Below are 20,502 nucleotides of genomic sequence, written 5' to 3' on the forward strand. Positions count from 1 at the left end.
AAAATTAATTAAAGTAAATAGTGTAAATTACATCGCTAATGTCATAGAATAGCACATTGTAACGCAATGTTACAACGTGCCCCATCTGCGCAACTGGAATTTAAAACTGGTTAGTGTCTTCTGCTAGTAATCAAATAATTAAAAAACTATCTGAACTGATAAATAACAGATTGGAGATTAAAATAATAGTAGATTTGTCTCATTTTAAATGAATAATAAAAACTGAGATAAAAAATTTACTTAAGCCAGAATTTAAATGTTACTATGGTAAAATAAATATTCAAACCACGTGTGTTACAACTAACACCCCGTTACTTTGTGCATGGCACTCATCGCAAGTTTATTGTTAAATCTGTCACCATTATAAGTGTTTGATCACCACATTTGAGTGATCATTGCAAAAAATGTGTTTGTATATATATTCTGTTTATGTCTATACTGTATTCTATATATAGTACCAGTCAAATGTTTGGAGACACGAATGGGAAAGTGTCCAAACTTTTGACTGGTACTGTACTATAATATACACAAAGAATATCGGCCGATATATCGGTATCGGCCTTTTTTTTACTCCCTAATATCGGTATCGGCCCCAAAAAACCCATATCGGTCGGGCTCTAATAAAAATGTCTCCACGATCTGCTTTTGGCGAAATATTGTAGTATCGTGCTACAGCGCACATTCTATCAGCTGCAGTTCTGGCTCCTCTGAATCATTCTGTACAATGCAACATACATTCACATCAAATGTTCACTCAGCGGTAGAGTTACACTCACGGGACACTGCACTTATTCGCAGTCACAAAAGCACATTATTTGCATATGCTTTAAAGCCTTGCCGGTTAAACATTTAATTCGTGTACTGTTCTGACGTGCGCTTTTTCTGAGCACGTACACCTGAAGCGCGCGCACTAAAAAGCCTGTTAAACAGCGCCTGATTACTGGACTAATTATCTTTCGCGCTAATACTGTCAAAACACACAAGGTTTACACGTAGACTCCGTTGGTTATGTCTAAAGTGAAAGTAAACAGTTCAGAGAAAAACAGATGCATCCCTGTATATTAGATGCGTGCAGCTCTTAAAGGGACAGGAGACTTAAACATGCTGCCGACTGTCATTAAAGGGATAGTTCACCCTAAAATGAAATTTCTGTTATTATTTATTCCCTCACATTTTGTCCCAAACCTGTATTAATGTATTTCTTGTGCTAAACACAAAAGAGGATATTTTAAAGAATGTGGGTAACCAAAAAGTAGCTGGTCCACATTGACTTTGATAGTAGGACAAAAATCCTATGGAAGTCAGTGGGGACCAGCAACTGTTTGGTTACCCACATTCTTCAAAATAACTTTGATGTTCAACAGAAGACAGAAACTCATTTAGGTTTAAAAAAAAAACAACTTAAGAGTAAATTAATTAATTTTGGGGTGAACTAACCCTTTAATGTTAATAAAACAACAAAACACAAGAACTTTAATACAGTTGCTTTAAAGGGTTAGTTCACCCAAAAATTTAAATTAGCCCATATAATTTAAATGTTTGGGTGAACTAACCTATTTAATAAGTGTCCACATATACTGTACCTGTACCTGTTTGTTTTATTTGTATATTATGTGTATTTGTAATGTGTATCTTTGTTCTTATTTTTTAATAACAAAGATAAAATAATGACAAAGTTTTTATCTTCACCCACTTTGACCTAAATATCTGCCATTCTTTGTTTATTTTATATTTTGTTACCTTGTAAGGCTTTGTTTATAAAGTAGGGAAATTAGTTGCTCAGACAACTTGCAAAATAGTAAAACCAACATGGCAAAGAATCGTGATAAAACCGTGAATCGTGATATTCCTGAAAAAAAAAAAAAATCGTGATGATATTTTTGCCATATCGCCCACCCTTAGTATGAATTCATGTGTTTTTCATGATCACTAGCTTCAGGATTGAAAACCACCATCCATCCAGTTTAACAGCAAAATAAAAGGGAGTCAAAGGGAGAAAGCAACAGGAACTCAACAGGAATTTAATATCCCCTCGTTTCAGAACATGAAAAGGCCTTTTGAATATAGTCCGGTCATGACCTCTTCTCATGCTAAAATTCAAATGCTCAAAATACATGAGCTGTAACTGCAACTTTTAAAACAACATAAATGTGTTGCACAACCATAACAAGTAAAAACAATCTGCTGTCCACTTTTGCTGAGCCCTAAAATCGAGGGAGAGATTATTTTGTGCGTGTCAGCCATTATTTGAAATGTAACAGGTTTGATGAGTATTTGATGAGCGTCTCCCTGACTCTGTGCTGCAGTGATGGTCTTCAGGTCTGGAACATAAAAGAGGGAATGAGAGTTAGATCACCCAGTTCAACACTGCGTGGGTTTGGGAAATATTAGATGTCACATCTAATCTACTCATCTTTCACTGTGAGCGGTCCTCCCTCTCTGTCTTTGAGCTGTATCTCTGTGTGAGGGGGTGGAGGAAAGAATCTGGTAGATTCGGTTAGTGTTGTTCAGCGCTGTGGATTGCAGCTCGACCGTGTGTTCAGGCCCCGTTAATAATGATTAATCTATATCGTTTCAGCATGCACAGCAGCATAAATAGCCTTCGCAGCTGCACAGCATTCTCTCACAGCCACAGAATGATGGACACCAAAAGCATCCCTTTTATTGTGTGTAATTGAGTTTAATTCTGATTTCATTTGCAGGCAACATAATGAAGTCTGTCTGTTATGCAATCAGCCACTGGCCCCAAAGATTCAGAGAGAACTACTATAGGAACCAATTAAACTGCCATTCTGGATAAGGAAATAAAATCTGTGTAGTGTTATCTCATTAATCTGTGATATGCTCCCGAATCTCGAGGTTTGTCAAAGGAAAACTCATTTACATTGTTTTGTTTGATTTACTGTCATAAAGTGTCTCTTTGTTTGCCTTTGGGGTCTGTAGCTGGTGGGGAGGTAAAAGAGCAGGCTGAGATATGATTGCATTTGCATTTCTTTTGACGGAGTGAGAAATTAATTTGCAAGGAAAAAGCAGATGGATTACTCGCAATGGAATGTTAATGAGTAGTTATCCTCATGGGCCACTTCATGAATAAAGTGTGTGAGTGTGAAAGGCAACAAATGCCTTTAAGTTAAGAAGACCCTTATTATTAATATCCTTATAGTTATTATTGAAGGTGTACGTATGGTCTGCTGCAGCTGAGCAGTAGTTAAAAGTGCGGATGCACTGATGGTAAAATTCTGTCTGATACCAATTCATTTTCTTTATTTACAGTAAAACACATTGAAAAAAACTTAAATCAGTCATTTTAAATGCTACAAGTGAATTTAGGTATCAAAACATTATAATGTACAGTATGAACATACATTACTGCTCAAAAAATGTTGGGCCAGTATTTTCTATCATTCATTTATTTTTACTTTATTTTTAATTGTGGCGAGAGGGGTGGGGCCGAGAGCCGTGGGAATGGAGCGAGGCCGGTGGAGTAAATGCTAATGCACGACACCTGCACCACTCACCGGTCTCGAGTCCCACGGAGGAGCTCCGGAGGGATAAAAGGAGGAGCTACGACAGTGAGAGGAGAGAGGACCAGGCCTCTCCAAGCATTTACTCCACCGGCCTCGCTCCGTTCCCACGGCTCTCGGCCCCGCTCCTCTCGTCACATTGATAATAAATACTTCTGTTCAGCAAGGACACATTACATTGATCAAACATGACAGTAAAGATAGTTATAATGTTACAAAAATTAATTAATTAATTATTAATTATTTCAAATAAATGCTTTAAAGATAAAGCTTGTAAATAAATTTGTCAAAGAATCCTGAAAAAAATTTCACTGATTTTACAAAAATATTAAGCAGAAAAAAAAAAATGTAGTCTTTGAAAAAAGTAATGTTTCTTGAGCACCCCATCAGTTTATAAGTATGATTTCATCATATTAGAAGGGCCATGTGACATTGAAGGAGTAATGGCTGCTGATAATTCAGCTTTGCAGTCACAGGAATAAATTGAGAATATTTCACAATTTTACTGTTTTTCTATATTTTTGATGAAATAAATGCAGCCTTGGTGAGCATAAGAGATGTTTTCAGAAACATTTGCTAATTTAACAGTATTATTAAATTGATTTAATTGAATGATGGCAAAGCTAATCTAAGGGGAAAATGAGAATGCACATTTAAACAATCTAGTATTGACCAACATCGATAAAAAAATACATTATATTTATCGGCAAATAACCAATATATTATTAATCGCTAATCAGTTTTACCATTTATGTATTTGTGTGTCTTTATATGTGCTGATCCATCTTCAGATCTCTCAGTCGTGCCAACCACTTCTGACAGCACACACCCACAGTCGGTCAGTTCTTCTTCCTCTTCCCATAATGCCTGTACCTCAGAATCGCCACAGGAGGGTCCTGGTCCCTCCAGTAGCTGCTCAGCGGCCACCCCTGATAGCACACTGGCTGCTCAGAGTCACGGTGGAGTGCCAGGACCCAGCACCATGAACACCACTGCCACCGAAGGTAAACTCTCGAGATGCTGTCCAATAATTAACACTGACATTGATTAGTGATATGTTTGTATTGGTTTTTAATTGTATGTCTTTATCCCCCAATCAGATGACAGCAGAAGAAGCTTGTCTGGTGAGAATGGAGGTGTGGCGATGCCCAGGTTACCCTCTTGTTGCCCCCAGCACTCTCCTTGCAGCGGGCCATCTTCAGGGCACCTCTCCATGGGGCACACCCACTCAGGGTGCATACAGGCTGGGACGACACAGCAGTCTGGCTCCCAGCACTCCCATGTTCACTCGCACCACTTCCACCATCACCACCACACCACCCCGGTCCCTTCCTTAGCCTTCCCAGAGTCCAGCTGCCCTCTGGAGAGGCCCACTGCCATGCCTGCGCCCTGTGGAGGGGTGAGCAGCAGTAACCAGTACCATGACCAGGTACCTTAATAACTGCATGACCGCTTCTTGAGAACCTTTTATTGTCAGTGTTGGAAAAGGCGAGGATATTATAAGCTTCTGTAGGGGTTTTTACTGAAACCCATTTTCTTGGCTTCTTTGTTCATTGTGTGTATGAATTAAACCCTTTTTGCTTCATAAATTGAGGGTTGGGAAACTATTTTGCTACATAAATTGAGGAAAAAAAATCGAAATAATATGTTGACTGTTTGAATCATAATGTCTGTATTGTTGACAACACCGTCTGTTTTTCATTTCACACAAGGTTTGCATTTAACAGCATATGTTTTTGTTTGGAATTAGTTAAGATTCTGCCTTCTTGAAATACTAAATCACCATTCATGTTTTGATGATGAAAAGGAAAATCCAAAAGCACCTTTATGAAAAAAAATTTTTTCTGGAGCTGAGCTTTTCCACCAGGGATTTTGTTTGAGGCCATCCTCTCAGTGTTGTTGAATAATTCACACTGAACTAATTGTCTTGGCTGCTGAATTCTATTATTTACCAGCATAGAGAAGTGTTGTGTGTGCATTTTGTGCATGAGCTTATGTGTGTCGAAAAGAGAAAGTTGTGTATTTTTGGTTGTGTATGCCATGAACCTTTGTCTCAGTGTAGGGCTGCACGATAAATAGAAATGGAATCGAGATTGCGATTCGACAGAAGCTGCGATTGTCATGCGTATCTTTCAGTGAAGCACGGGTCTGTGATCAGCAGTAAATCACCATCCAAAGGCCAGAGGGCGCTCTCGCGCTGAAACATGCCCCGCCTTTCTGAAACGCGCCGATTTTTACAAAGCTCATCTTTCTGAAAAGCGAGGTGTAGGCCTGTCACGATAACTTTTGTTCGTGCGATATATTGCCCCAGAAATAATTGCGATAACAGGCGCAAGTGGAATGTAAAAAACACGGTGACATCAATTTTTAAGAAAATATAATGGGCGATATATTGCGTCACCAAAAATTATTGAGGTCATGTACATATATTGCGCGATAAGTCGATATATTGATTATTGCGACAGGCCTAGCGAGGTGTACGCTGATTGGCCAGCTAACCAGCATCTCCACGACACTGCGGCGGCGGCAACAACAATACTACAGCGAGAATGAAAGTTACGCCTTCTTTCTTTGCGTAAACATTTGGGCGGTGTTATGCAAATCTTCCCACATCGTGACGTAGACATGTGGGGGCGTGTTTAAACGAGGCGTTTTAGGAGGGTGTGGACAAGTCTTAACTTTTATAAAGAATATCTCTTTGGGTTTGAGACTTTAGTCTTTGCAACTTTAGGGATCTTATCTATGCACGAACAGCTTGTAACACTCCAAAGAGAAAGGAAAATTTGAAATTGCATCATATGACCCCTTTAAACTTCAGGCAGTTGACTAAAACAAAACTGCAAACAAATCAACTGCAAGATAAGAGACATGTGGAATCTCACATGATATGAATATGTGCCTGTCTGCTGCAGACTTATTAACTTTGCATATTTTAAGTGTTGTTAGAGATGTTGGTCATTCTGTAGCTTCCAAACTTTTTCCACAACCCTGTCCCAGTAAGATATTACAGTAGCTTCCTTGTAATCAGAGGTGGAGCAGAAGAGCAGTAGCACGTCATTTCAGGGTTGTCAAAGTTGTGAGAAGCAGCAGGAGCAAAATAGCATTCTTGCATGACAAACTGACAACTGCTTATCAAGCTAAATATGGGGCTTAACTTGAATGATCCTCTTCAACTACCACAGTCACATTCTTGCCTCCTATATATGACACATTATTTTCCAGGTATTATGGAGTGCCACCACATTAAAAATCACTTATAAAAAAGTTTCTCTTATACGTTAATCTCAGACAGTGATTTAGTTTTACTGAAGAAGCAGCTATTGCACTCCAGTGCCATTTTATCAACATTTCATTGGAACAGCTCAAATTGTTGAAAACAATCAATATTTCTTTTAGTCTGGTACAAGCAGTCGCCAGCACATCATGTTTTCATGTGGGGAGGCTTAATATAAATAATAAAAATATAAATAACTTAAAGGGATCGATTGATGGAAATTATTTAATTAATTACTCACCCTCATGTCGTTCCAAACTCGTAAGACCTTTGTTCATCTTTGGAACACAAATTAAGATATTTTTGATGAAATCCGAGAGCTCTGAGTGCCACTCAAGATGGTGGCGCGTTCACACGCTGCGGCTTCTCTCTCTCCCGACAGAAAGGTGTTTTCGTGTTTTTTGTCTTGTGAGTCGCAGTTTTTGTACGTATTCGTCACGTCTATCTGTCTCTAAGCGCGCATACGAATTGACAATAAAGCAGACTTGACTTGACTTGACTTGACTCTGGCTCTCCATAGACAGCAATGCAACTGAAATGTTCTCAGGCCCAGAAATGTAGTAAGGAACGAAAACCGGAAACTAACAAAATAACATTTTATAGTTCCGAACAGAATCGAAAATTTGAAATGGCCATTAACCGGTTAATAACGTTATTTTATCGTTCCATTTAATATTTGAAATTTGCGGTCAACCAATCACGAATTCAAGTAGTACGGCCTGCAAATGTGAGGCTGACGCATCCAACGAGTGAAACACCTGCGCTCAGCTGTGAACTCATCATAGCTAAGTCGCAATAGCAATGCATTAGAGTTTATCCGAGGATAGTTTAAGATGAATTCAACAGATCACACGCACCTGCAGTGCTTCTGTGAACGGAGAAAACAGAATAAAACTATAGGCTTAAATAAAAAGGAATATATAGGCATATACACAAAATATATTTCACTTAAATCATTAAAAGATTAACAAAACAAAAAAAATTGTCATTGTGACACGTTCCCGGAAAGGAAAACGAGACGGCAGAAAGTGTTTTTTTTTATTTTGCAAAAGCTCTACAGTTTTATTAATTTTACAGTTTTATTTATTTTGCAAAAGCTTGACAGTTTTGAATGATGTTTTGCTTCTATCTGTATAACCAACCAGCGTTGGAATGATATCGCGCCGGCGCCTCACACGCACACAGACACAACATATTTATGCGACATTGCAGCCTGTTCATTATCAAAATAAAATAGTTAAAGAAACAAATAAAGTTACACTGCTTCATTATCAAAATAAAATACAGTTAAAGAAACAAATAAAGAGTTACACTGCTCCGTTGTACAATCTGTTGCGTTCAGCGAGCACCGCCTCACTGTGCTGATGTAGCCGATGTGAAGGATGACGTTTTACGTCGATGAAAGTACAAAGACTAGCCTATAATAAATAATATTTTAGCATCTAGATCGCGAATATGTAAAAATGTTGATTTGTGCCGAATGAGAGAGGTAGGCATCAGTTTCATTAATTTGTTTTTGGATTGACGTTTTTAGAGGATTTGTTGTGGAGAGAAACTAATAACTGTTTATAATGTTTGTAAACATTTTGCATTTTAGCCTACATTATTTCTGAATGTAAGAATAAAATGCGATGTGAGCCTATACGAGACTTTTTTTTTTCACTCTCAAAACGCAATCTTTTATACAAGTAGCCTATAGTGTTTTTTTAACAATGCAGCAAACATTTTTAAATGTCTTTAAATTGTTAATAGATTTTTTCTTTTGTTTAGTAGCCTACATTTGGCCAAAAAAAAAAAAAAAGAAAATTGTTTTTAAAAAATAACGTTATTAACCGGTATTTCTTCTACTCGAACCGGTTTCGGAACGATAATACAGAGGAATGCAGGAACAGAAACTTTAAAATATCGATTCTGTTCGGAGTGAACGGATTGAATTTATTTTTTCGTTTTCAAGCCCTGGTAAGGACATCAGTAAAATAGTCCATGAGACATCAGTTGTTCAACCATAATTTAACGAAGATACAAGAATACTTTTTGTGCACAAAGAAAACAAAAATAACAACTTTATTCAACAATTCTTCTCCTCCAAATCACGAATTCCGCCATTATCGAGAGTACCTCTGCCTGTAAACAACGCATCCGCGTGGTGCTGTTGACATAGAACACGCAAGCGCATGCGTCATGGTACTCTCCATAATGACGGAATATGCGATTTGGAGGATAAAAATTGTTAAATGAAGTCATTATTTTTGTTTCCTTGGTACATAAAAAATATCTTAATTTGTGTTTTGAAGATGAACAAAGGTCTTATGGGTTTGGAACGACATGAGGGAATAAAATGCGATGTGAGCCTATACGAGACTTTTTTTTTTCACTCTCAAAACGCAATCTTTTATACAAGTAGCCTATAGTGTTTTTTTAACAATGCAGCAAACATTTTTAAATGTCTTTAAATTGTTAATAGATTTTTTCTTTTGTTTAGTAGCCTACATTTGGCCAAAATCTAGAAAGGATGATGCTGTATTGGCTGTGACTAAGCGCAGCGAGTTAAGATACCAGATCTCTTCGTATTCTTATCGGTACTTTTTGTTTTATATATATATATATTGCTTTATATTCTGAAATGTAAAATAAATATTTATTGAAATGAAAATTTCAATAAATTTCAAATTCATCAATTTGTAAATGCACCAGTGTGCAGGCATTTTTAGTGTTTTATACATAAGATAAGATACAGTAAGAACATGAACAAAGAAACAAAGTAAAACAAACTGACAAATACAATAAAACAAATATACAAATAAAATGAAATAAACAGTGCTGTCATTTTTCCATGAAGTTCTACTAACATTACTGTTCAGGTACGTAATAGCCTACAAAATAAATCTAAAAGTAATGTAAATGAACACTGCATAGTTTTCAGTGTATGTATAAAGTATAATTAGCTTGTCCGTTTTGGAGCGCGGTGCGCACACATTTCAGCCTGAGGAACAGCGTCTCTTTTGTGGATTGTGCTTTCAACGTGTTATTATCAAACATGTCCCGCAATTTAGCGACAGTAAAGACGGCATTTTATAACAATCACCGATTGAGCTGATTCTGATGTTAAGTTTGGGTTTTAGGGAGGAACGAATGTGCACCGCTGTGAAGGGAAATAAGTTGCGCAATACGAAACGCAGATAGTTTTTAATAGCTTTACCTCATGTCTTCTTTTGTATAATCCTTAGAAGCCAAAATCGAAATAAAAAAATTAAATTAGCTTAATAAAACAGCCACAGGCCTAAAGTGTAAGCAGAAGTTTGAATGTTTAGTTCTCTCTTCTATCATAATTAAACAGGACTTTCATGTTGCGCGTGCTGAAGCTCCTCCGCGTGGGCGCGATCTCGCGTCTGAATTGCGAATAGCAAAAATGCATCATAGACAAATGTTTGAAAAACAGCTGGCGACTCTGGTGAGATAGAATTTGCCAGATAATGTATATATAGCAATAATAAATGTATGTGTGTTTTATTAATTTCTCCAGTACCGATAGCAGAACCGTTAACGTCAGAGCTTATCGATACTCCGGTCTTTCATAATTTAGCCCCGGGACCGATTAAATACCGGGTTTCAGTACCCATCCCTATGAGTAATTAATGACATAATTTTCATTTTTGGGTGAACTATCCCTTTAATATATTGAAAAATAATGCAAATATTATTGATGATTAGGGTAATAATAATATTTAGTAATAAAATACTATTTTATTTTGTAACAAAATATGCAAGGCTGTAGCGGGTAGACCACATGTTCAGATGTGAAATACTTCTGACTACTACTATTAGCTTCTTTTAAAAATTAGCTCTGTGTGCCCAAACAACCCCAAAGCAACATTCTGACAACCAATTATATTTCTTTAAAGTCAGTTCATCAGCCATATTCTAATGCAACAGATGTCTTTGTTCAAAAACATCATGTTTGTTGCTGGATTAACTGCTGGTTTCTATTTTCCTGCTCAGCAGACTCTGCCGGTGGATCTCAGTAGCAGTGCAGTGCGTAGCAGTGGATCCAGCAGCACAGGGTTCCACGGCACATCGGCCTTCGATCCCTGCTGTCCAGGCTCCGCCTCCCGGCCTCCTGCTTACGTTTCCCAGGCTGCACCTGGACCCAGCCAGCAGACTGTGGCCGACTCATTCAGCTCAGCCATAGTGGCCCAGCCTCAGCCCCAACCTCCTCAGCTCTCTTCCTGCAGGCACTACATGCATCCACCTTGTACGCACTTTTACCGTAATATTTTAATCATGTTAATCCAAAATTAATGCTAATTTAGGGGTGAAATGTTTCTGGTAAAAAAAAAAAACAGTTTAGTAGTTTTTGCTGTCATGTATAACAGTGCCTCTGAAAACAAAAATGTAATTTATAATTACGTATTTTATTAATATAATTGGAAAGTCACAACAGAACATTTCAGATATTTTTCCTATATAAATGTTCACATTAATTTTTTTTTAAATTGACTGTGTGCCGCATTGTTCTAAATCATTGGGCTTAATGCAATTAAAAGTTAGATAATTTTCCCTGAAAAATAAAAATGATAGCAGTCAGATAAATAAAGGCCAGTCATGTTAAAATAATGGTTATTGTGTTGACATCAGTTGACCAATATACAAATTGACTAATATAAAATAAGTATTTACCGAATCAAATAGAGACCATAGAACAATGATTCAACCTGGACCTGGGAAATTCGAACTGTTACACCCCAAATTTATTGGATATTCTAAAAAGAAGGCAATAAAATAAAATTGATGTGAGATGATTCCTTTGTTTTGTTGTGTGTGAGTGAGAATGTGAAGATGCTCAGATGCTGGCGCCTGTGCTTTATGGTAATTAGATGAAACACCTGATGTTTAATGTGTTAAGTGCTGCAGGTAGTGTGCCCAGCAGTCCCACTTAATTGCCGATTCTGCTCACAATAGCGTTGTGTGGAATATAAATGAGTGTGGCAGGGCTCCCTGGTGGGCCTGAATTTAGTGGAGTAATTGCCACTCACAGCTCACTGGAGCACCTGTTTGCACATTCTCCCGTTTTCTCTCGCTATATTTATCTCCTGTATCTGGCGGCCATTCTTTTTCTTTGTTTTCCCTTTACTTTCTCCCTCATTCCCTTCTGTCTGTCAAATCCTTAGCAAACAGTAATCATACTTACCTTGACAGTATCCAGACCATCCTGCAGCCCTGATGGAGTTTCCATTAAACTCTTTCCATTCTCCCAGTAATTACCCTTAAACACAGTTAGTTGTTTTTGATGCACTTTTTGACTTGTCTGGAAATTTTGAATCATTCAGAAAGAAAAGAACAGGAAAGGGGATGAATTGCTGTCATTTATACTAACTTTTCTGGTTTTCTCCTCCAGACGGCACTCTTCCGCGCCCCCTGCACCACCAGTCCTCCTCTTCCTGTCCTCACTCCCACAGCAATGCTCCTCCCCCTCAACAGCCTCCTCCACAGGGTGACTATGTCATCCCACACCCCATCCTCCCTTTCCACACCCCACTGCCTTCTCATGCCCCGGGCCACTTGGTGCCCCCAGCTCCTCCACCCTCCCTGCCTTCCCACCATCTACCAGGATCCAGTGCCCCTCTGCCGCAGCATCTTCCCCCTGAGCACCAGGCGTTGCAACACCACCTGCCCGTACTTGGCCCAAACCCTGTCCAGAGGCTCCACCAGCATGACATACTGCAGAGAATGGAGGTTCAGAGACGCAGAATGATGCAGCACCCGACGTGAGTTGCTGTGGAGCTCTGTTTCATGATATTTGTGTACAAGTCTCTTATGCTCATCCAGGCTGCATTTATTTGTTCAGAAATAAAATAAAAACAGTAATATTGTGTAATATACGTTTTTTTTATTTATTTTTTTTATATGTAATTTATGCCTTTGATGGCAAAGCCTAAGCCTTATGTATTAAGAAGAACTCTTTCATTAAGGTGCTTTATGTTAATGCCCCTGCAAACAGTGTCGAGTTTTAGTCTTTTTTTCTGTCATAACGTTTATTCCTCCTTCCTTAAGGCGAGCACATGAGAGACCCCCGCCACATCCCCATAGAATGCACCCTAACTACGGTCACGGACATCACATTCACGTCCCTCAAACTATGTCATCTCATCCTCGGCAGGCTGACCAGAGGACCGCATGGTAGAGTACATTAAATAGTAGATGGTTTTTAGATGGTTTGACAACTGCCAGCGTGGAAGCCATGGGTTCCCTCATGAATTTCCAGTTGATTTTTACAATTTCAGTTTTGGATTTATCATTAAAATAAGGTGTGTGGTTAAGATTGCTTGACAAGACTTAAAGGAATAGTTCACCCAAAAATGAAAAATCATTTTTCATGTCATTCCAAACCTGTACAAATTTCTTTCTTATGTTGAACACAAAAGAAGATATTTTGAAGAATTTTGAAGAACCAAACAGTTGTTGGGCCCCATTGAATTCCATAGTAGGGAAAGAAATACTATGGAAGTCAATAGGGACCATCAACTGTTTGATTACCAGTATTCTCCAAAATATCTTTAACATGTTTAACATGAGGGTGAGTAAATGATGACAAAACTTTAATTTTTGTGTGAACTGTTCCTTTAAGTACATGAATAGAAACATGCATGTTAGTTCTTCAAAACGTACGTTTTGAATATGCCTGAGTAATTATCATCTAATGTCACCACAGACCTAATAATAATAATCAAAACCGCTCATTTAAAAACCAATTAGTAATTCCTGAGGGAGTTTGTGGTGAATTAGCTTTCCTGGTTGGCCTTCAAATTGACATCATGACTGAATATCTCTATAATGTCAGGTTCTGTTGGTGTTTCAAACGACATTATATGGTATGCTGTTGTTTAACATGCTGGTTTCGGTCTTCTTGCTGTTTTAGGGAGCTGGGCATCGAGGCTGGTGTTACTGTAGCTCCTTACCCTTCAGGACACCTGCACCCGCATCTGCCTCACTATCACCCTCCACCCAGACTGCACCATTTCCCCATCCAGCTGATGGTGAGTTGCTACTCCTCTCCATCAGCTGAAATATATGCATGCATTAGCATGAATAAAAAAGCCCTGATTTGCTCTCAGGTATGGCACAGATTAATGGCGGCGGCCTCAAGCCGTGTATCCGCAGCATCTGTTATTTCAGGGTGATTTTTATGGGTGCATGAATTATGCATTGCAGGTTATAATGGAAGCTCATTAGACATTTGAAGTGTGAAATTTGAATTTAATATATTTGAAAATCTAAAATGACATTTGAATCATATGGAGTGACATGCGTGCACATACGTGTGAATAATTTCTAATGCTTCATAAATATTGCATCCCAAATTACGAGTTGTTTGATAAAATAGTTGCACTCTCATTTCTTTCTGTTTCTCTCCCGCTTGGTGCCGTCACTAATTTTATGTCTCTGTTTTCTTTAGCACACTGGCTCAATGCCTGAAGTGACATATCCACATATTCGCTACATCTCCTCCAGAATGACCTTTGGCCGCACATATGAGGTAAGAACTGGAATGTGGACCAAAATCATTAGTGATCTAAACGTGCTTCTTTACAAGATCAAAACACAATTCCTGAAGAATGCATGACAAAAATAAAGTACCTTATATTTTTTGGAGTTCATTAACTAATTTAATTAAAGTTTTTGTGTGTGTGAGCTGTAACTTGAAGAAATTCCCCCTTTGCATGTGAAAAGATCGGAGCACATTTTTGGAGTTGTTATTGTCTCCAGTATCATTTTAAACTCCCCCATCCTTCAGTAACTGCCTCTTTGTACAGCCTGCATTACATTGTGATGGATTCACAGAACAATACACTCCACACAGTCAGTTGAAAATAAAAATAAAACTTGAAATCACTTCTAACCGTAGGATTCTTCAGACAGATACACAGACCATCAGCTGCTCACAGACGTTCCCATTAATGGGATTAGTTATTGTTAGTCCTTCTGGTGTTCTGTTCTTTTTACCAAGAATTTGTCATGATGTAACCCGTTTATAAGCACTTGTAACCAGTTGTGTGTTTTAACAGGATCTGCTGCATTTAGAAGAGCGACTGGGGACTGTGAACCGAGGGGCCTCTCAGGTTACCATAGAGAGGTGCACCTATCCACACAAATACAAAAAGGTGAGAACACGTTCACTTACAAACATCAGTGTTTTACTGAGGTGGTCCCGTTTGGTGATAATGGACAAGCAGTCTGCAAAAAGACTCTTGAGGATATTATATATAGGGGCTTCCTGTTAGACACACACACACAAAACTTAACCAGGAGCCATAATTATCAGATCTTATGTGTCATCAGATACATCAGAAATCCTCACCCAGTCCTTTTATTGCCAAAAGCTGCATAGTGTAGACATTTGAAATGTCACTTGATATGTAGCAAAAGGTTCCTGAATAACAGTAATCTAAAACCCTGCCGCCCTAATACAGAAGGTGTTGGAGAGAGACACTGAGGAACAGTTAGCACCTGAAGCATGGGCATCTGTTGGGAAAAATATGCACTCAACCTCAATCTCGGTGAGAAAAAATGTGAACAAATAGTTTGGGATAACATGTTTTAGCTCACATGTTGTGTAGATGTTAACGGGGGCAGGAATAGTCAACAATGGCCTAGTCAATCTAGTTGAGGAGCACACTGACATTGTGTTTTTTTTTTTTATTAAAAATATATAATGTGCAATGTCTGAAGTTTAGGTTTTGTTGCTGCTTGACGTGCTGTTTAAACGATCAGCACGCTGTTCATAATAAAAATAGACTGTTGCTGTATGTTTATGTAACATGCTATGCTGCTCTTGTGTGGTTATTTTTGTATCACCAGCATCAACCGCAGCACTTACTAAAATATACCATGTTAAAAACATTCCTATAAACTATGTATTTGGGGGAAAGAAGACACAGGAAGAGCTATTATGTGTTCTAGTGTTGCTCGCCAGTTTATTAGAATTTAGGTGCAGTGATTCTACTTATGGCGGTTACGCTTCTTTCTCGTGCACAGAGAAAGCTGCATGGTAAGCAAGAGGAAGAGGAAGGCGCAGAGGAAGACACAGAGGAGAAATGCACCATCTGTCTGTCTATACTGGAAGAAGGGGAGGATGTCAGGTAAACACTCGACTTACAACACTTGCTTTTTTCCATCAGTACTGGAGAATTTATTATATTTCTTTATTGTATGTAGTCTTTTTTTTTATGTCGGATAGTGTAATTTATTAAATAATTTAATTATATTTATATTAATTTATTTTTATTTTTATGTGCTACTCTCCAGGGTTATATATAATTTGATAATTTGATCTGTTCTCATCATCAGTCATGAATACTTTCTCTTTATGTTCTGTGCTGCCCTCTTCTGCTGGAACATGTGAATTACTCTGCATTGGTCAATCTGTTTTTAACCGTTCAGCTAATAGTAAACGTCTGATTTCATTGTGTTGAATATCAATTGATTAACTGTCTTTGTTTGTTTGTTTTTTTTTTTTGCAGGCGCCTTCCATGTATGCACCTCTTCCATCAACTGTGTGTAGACCAATGGCTCCTCACTAACAAGAAATGCCCCATCTGCAGAGTGGACATCGAGGCTCAGTTATCTTCAGAGAGTTGATGCTATTTTTCCTGCAACCCTTTTGTTGGACATTTATCTGTTGTTTTCCTTTTCATTTTTGTCAGTAACGCATTCAACCAAAGATGGCATGAAACACCTGCGCAACTATGGGAAAAAAGAAAAACAACAATCCACAAAAAAAGCATCGAGCCTAGCGTGCCAGCTATCATGTAGTACCAGTACAGCTAGAAATAACATCTTCATTAAGGGTTTTGAATTGTATTGTATTTATAAAGGGTTTATGTAGCTTTTGTTTTCATAAGTGTCATTGTATTTTATTTTTGCATGGTTCCTTGCAATGCATTTCTTTGCACATATAATGAAATAGGCCTCATAAGGCCTAAGAACTTGCAGGCGAGGATTGCTGCTCTAGTAAAGAAGCATTTTTACATACCTGATGCCTTGCTTTACTGGAATGGTCAGCCTCCATTTTAAAACATTGCAGGACTCAGTATATTGATTAGTTTCATGTTCTAGACGATGTGATCTGAAATAGATTTTTTTAAGTGAATCAAGACATTCCTTAATTAGGAAACAAGATCATGGTTAAGAGATCAGCTGCTGTAACAGTGTTCACCCTCACACCAGTTCACACTCAACACGGGAACCTGGGCTGGAGCCCGTTCCATTTCACTTCGGCTCATTACCAGTGCTCCGAACTCAGTTCGGGAAGTTGGTTTAGAAAAGCATATGGTAATGCTTGTTGTCCGTTTCATTTTACATTTATATGCATTCGATCCAGAACTGATGGAATTGAAATGAATTCAGCTCCAGCCCTGATGTGAACCAACTGCACACTTCACCTCCTGGAACGTTCACACGGTTGTGTTCCATCAGTCCCCTCTCAGCACCTCAATCTGACGTCACATGTAACGCACTTCTTCTCATGTATTTTCAAAGAGAAGAGAAAGAAAACAAATGAATGTCACCTCTCTGTATTCTGATTGTTGTTTTTATAGTATAATGAAGTTGGATTTTTGATTGAGCAATTGAGAAAGTGTAATTCCTCAGACAAGCTTCCACAGCTGGGAAACAGAATATTTATTGTTTCATCAGGGTCTCCTAGCCTTCTTCATTTATCTCTCTCAATAACCTAGAAAGTGACTCTTGTTAGCTTATTATTCCTTGTCAGATATTGTCATTAACACATTTGTTCTGCAACTGTGCAGCAAACAGTTTTCCCCCTTTTTTTTCTTTTGCTGCTGTGAAATCCTAACACTAATATTAGTCTCAACTAGCTAACTTGCATATACTTGCACATGAGAGACAAAAGACAGGAGTGCTGTGAGAATGAGAGTGTGCTGAGGCCGTGTATTTCCACTCTGATTGCCGTATTTTGAGGAAAAACTAATAATTGTGAATGGAGTGTTGGAATGCAGTACTTAATGGCAGGCGTCCATGCATTCATAGACTTAATGGCCCCAGGATGATATTCCATGGGATTTATATTAGTTTTAAAATAATGAAATTAATAAAGTTAGGTAACTCTCTTATGTGTCCATTCTTATGCCTCCTTGAACTTCACACCCTTTAGAGGAATTTACCATGGTCACTATTGTTACTGTAGTAATTATATGTATTTATTCGTTTATTTAACTAAAATTCAGCAGTAAAATGGGTTTTGGTCACTGCTGTCGTAATCTCATTCCAAATGTCTTGTATACTTCACAAATTTGTGCTATTCTCTTTTTTACAGCAGTTGTGTACTACACAACTCAAAACATTGATAAATGGACACTAATGTCAAAAATGATTTCTTATATTCATATTTTATCTGATAAACCTGCTTTTTGAAAAGTTTACCTTTCGTAGTAGACAGGAAAATGTGTTGTGGTTGTTTTTATGCAATAACGATGGAAATGCAACAATAATATCAGATTTAGACTGGAAGTTAAAATCAATATAGGTAGTTCCCCCACATAAAAGAAAAACTATTCAATTTTGCTATAATGTGCAGCAATTCATATTTTTACTTTTGCACACAAAAAAATGATTTTTGAAAATTAAAAAAACTGAGTTATATGTTTTTGCAAATAAACTCATCAAATACTTTTAAAAATAGGTGACAGTATGGTGACCGTAATGAGTAGGCTTCTCAGTAATTTTAAAATTATTTTTTGTATTATAAATATAAGTAAAACTTAAAGGGGTCATATGATGCTGCTAAAAATAACATTATTTTGCTGGATTCCGCTTCGTCCACGGTGAAAGTTGATCTATTTCCTCAGCGACCAGCACAGATCAGCTCTAGGCATGACGAAGCGGATATCGTCCTCTTTTGGAAGACCAATTATGCACCAAGAGCTTGTAACACTCCAAAGAGAAAGGAAAAATTGAAATCGCATCATATGACCCCTTTAATTCAAAGGAAAGACTAGATTATTTTTCTTACCCCATTAGAGATAGAGATAGAGTTTTTAGATATTTGTACTGTTTTTATATATAATATCATATATATATATATATATATATATATATGTGTGTGTGTCTACAAGATTTTAACATCGTGGCGCATCACACGCTACAAGATATTATTAAGATTATCATGCCAGAGGGAGTGCCTGACGTGATCTCACGTAGCAGATCGTCATTGATATTTCAGTGATGTTTACATATGTTAGCTAGTGTGCTAGCTGCTTTCTACACTCACCCGGTACATTCAAAACTGAGGCGATTTCACTCCAGTGCTTCTCTTTCTCCTTACAGTTGTGATACGTTTTCGACACATTATACAGACAGTCGTGTCACTATAAAACGTCAAGAAGCAGTTTCCTCCGTCTCCACTATCCAACAGGGCCGTACAGCAGCTGTTTTGTGGTCGCGCATTGGCTATTGTGAAAGTACTGACGTAATCATATAGCCGTCATCATCCCGATTTCAATCCTGTGACATCAGTGGCTCAACTTCAGTTTTGTGAAGCTACGAGAATACTTTTTGAGCGCAAAGAAAACAAAAATAACAATTTATTTAACAATTATTTTCCCCCGAGTTACGTCTTCCGCCATTTTTGAGAGTACCCAAGAGCGTAATCGATGTAATCAGCATTTTTTATGTTCGTGGAAGAAAGCTTGTGCATGAACGTAATCTGCGTAATCAGCGTTGTTTACGCTTAAGCCTGGCTCACACTACAGGAGTTTTAAAATCCTAACCGATTATGAAATCTGGTTGCAGCACACACATAAGGAGAATCTTTGCAGATTATCTTCCCTCAAATCTTAAACATGCACACACTACAAGATTTTAACATCGTGGCGCATCACACACTACAAGATATTATTAAGATTATCATGCCAGAGGGAGAGCCTCACGTGATCTCACGCAGCAGATCGTCATTGATATTTCAGTGATGTTTACATATGTTAGCTAGCCTGCTAGCTGCTTTCTACACTCACCCGGTACATTCAAAACTGAGGTGATTTGACTCCAGCACTTCTCTTTCTCCTTACGGTTGTGATACGTTTTCAACACATTATACAGACAGTCGTGTTACTATAAAACGTCAAGAAGCAGTTTCCTCCATCTCCACTATCCAGCGGGGCCGTACAGCTGCTGTTTTGCAGTCGCGCATTGGCTATTGTGAGAGTACTGCCGTAATCATATAGCCGTCATCATCCCGATTTAAATCCTAAATATCAAACATGTTTGATATGATCGGGGCAGCCCCGATTTGTGTGCGAGCAGATCGGGAGGTGAAAGATTCGATCTGTGAATGCTTCGCATTACCAGATAATCCGCGCCGAACATCGGGACCGATCGAGGTGCTGGACAAGATTTTTGCTCTGATTCTCGGGGGCCAGAGCTGTTGCCAAGTGAATTGAATGTTCATTTCTCTACCATAAGCCGTCTCCAAAGGCATTTTAGAGTATTTGGCAGATGGAGAAGGGCTTTGTTTAGACTCGTGACCAAGAAACTGATGGTCACTCTAGTTGAGCTCCATGATCAAATGTGCAGATAGGAGAAACCTACAGAAGGAAAAACATCGCTGCAACACTCCACCGGTCTGAGGCTGGTGTGGCCAGACTCAATCCTCTCCTCAGTGAAGACACATGAAAACCCACTTGGAATTTG

The 20,502-nt window shown here is 38.3% G+C and overlaps 1 protein-coding gene across 5 annotated transcripts in view; it reads left to right on the forward strand.

Moving 5' to 3' along the window:
• The window catches only part of LOC107670738 (E3 ubiquitin-protein ligase Arkadia-like), a 57,440-nt gene extending 39,483 nt beyond the window's left edge, over positions 1–17,957 (forward strand). For 2 of the 5 annotated variants that reach the window (XM_016463454.1, XM_016463455.1), the window contains exons 5-15: positions 4,316–4,528; positions 4,625–4,953; positions 10,798–11,050; positions 12,194–12,563; positions 12,850–12,975; positions 13,715–13,832; positions 14,252–14,332; positions 14,862–14,957; positions 15,267–15,353; positions 15,832–15,935; positions 16,317–17,957. In XM_016463454.1, coding sequence (XP_016318940.1) covers positions 4,316–4,528; positions 4,625–4,953; positions 10,798–11,050; positions 12,194–12,563; positions 12,850–12,975; positions 13,715–13,832; positions 14,252–14,332; positions 14,862–14,957; positions 15,267–15,353; positions 15,832–15,935; positions 16,317–16,434 — 1,895 coding nt within the window. In that variant the 3' untranslated portion in view covers positions 16,435–17,957. The remainder of the gene's footprint in view (positions 1–4,315; positions 4,529–4,624; positions 4,954–10,797; positions 11,051–12,193; positions 12,564–12,849; positions 12,976–13,714; positions 13,833–14,251; positions 14,333–14,861; positions 14,958–15,266; positions 15,354–15,831; positions 15,936–16,316) is intronic. The other 3 variants (XM_016463457.1, XM_016463458.1, XM_016463459.1) reach the window with 3 other exon arrangements.
• The last annotated feature ends 2,545 nt before the right edge of the window (positions 17,958–20,502 follow it).

Source organism: Sinocyclocheilus anshuiensis, unplaced genomic scaffold (assembly GCF_001515605.1).
Source record: "Sinocyclocheilus anshuiensis isolate Anshui unplaced genomic scaffold, SAMN03320099.WGS_v1.1 scaffold816, whole genome shotgun sequence".
Classification (NCBI taxonomy): domain Eukaryota; kingdom Metazoa; phylum Chordata; class Actinopteri; order Cypriniformes; family Cyprinidae; genus Sinocyclocheilus; species Sinocyclocheilus anshuiensis.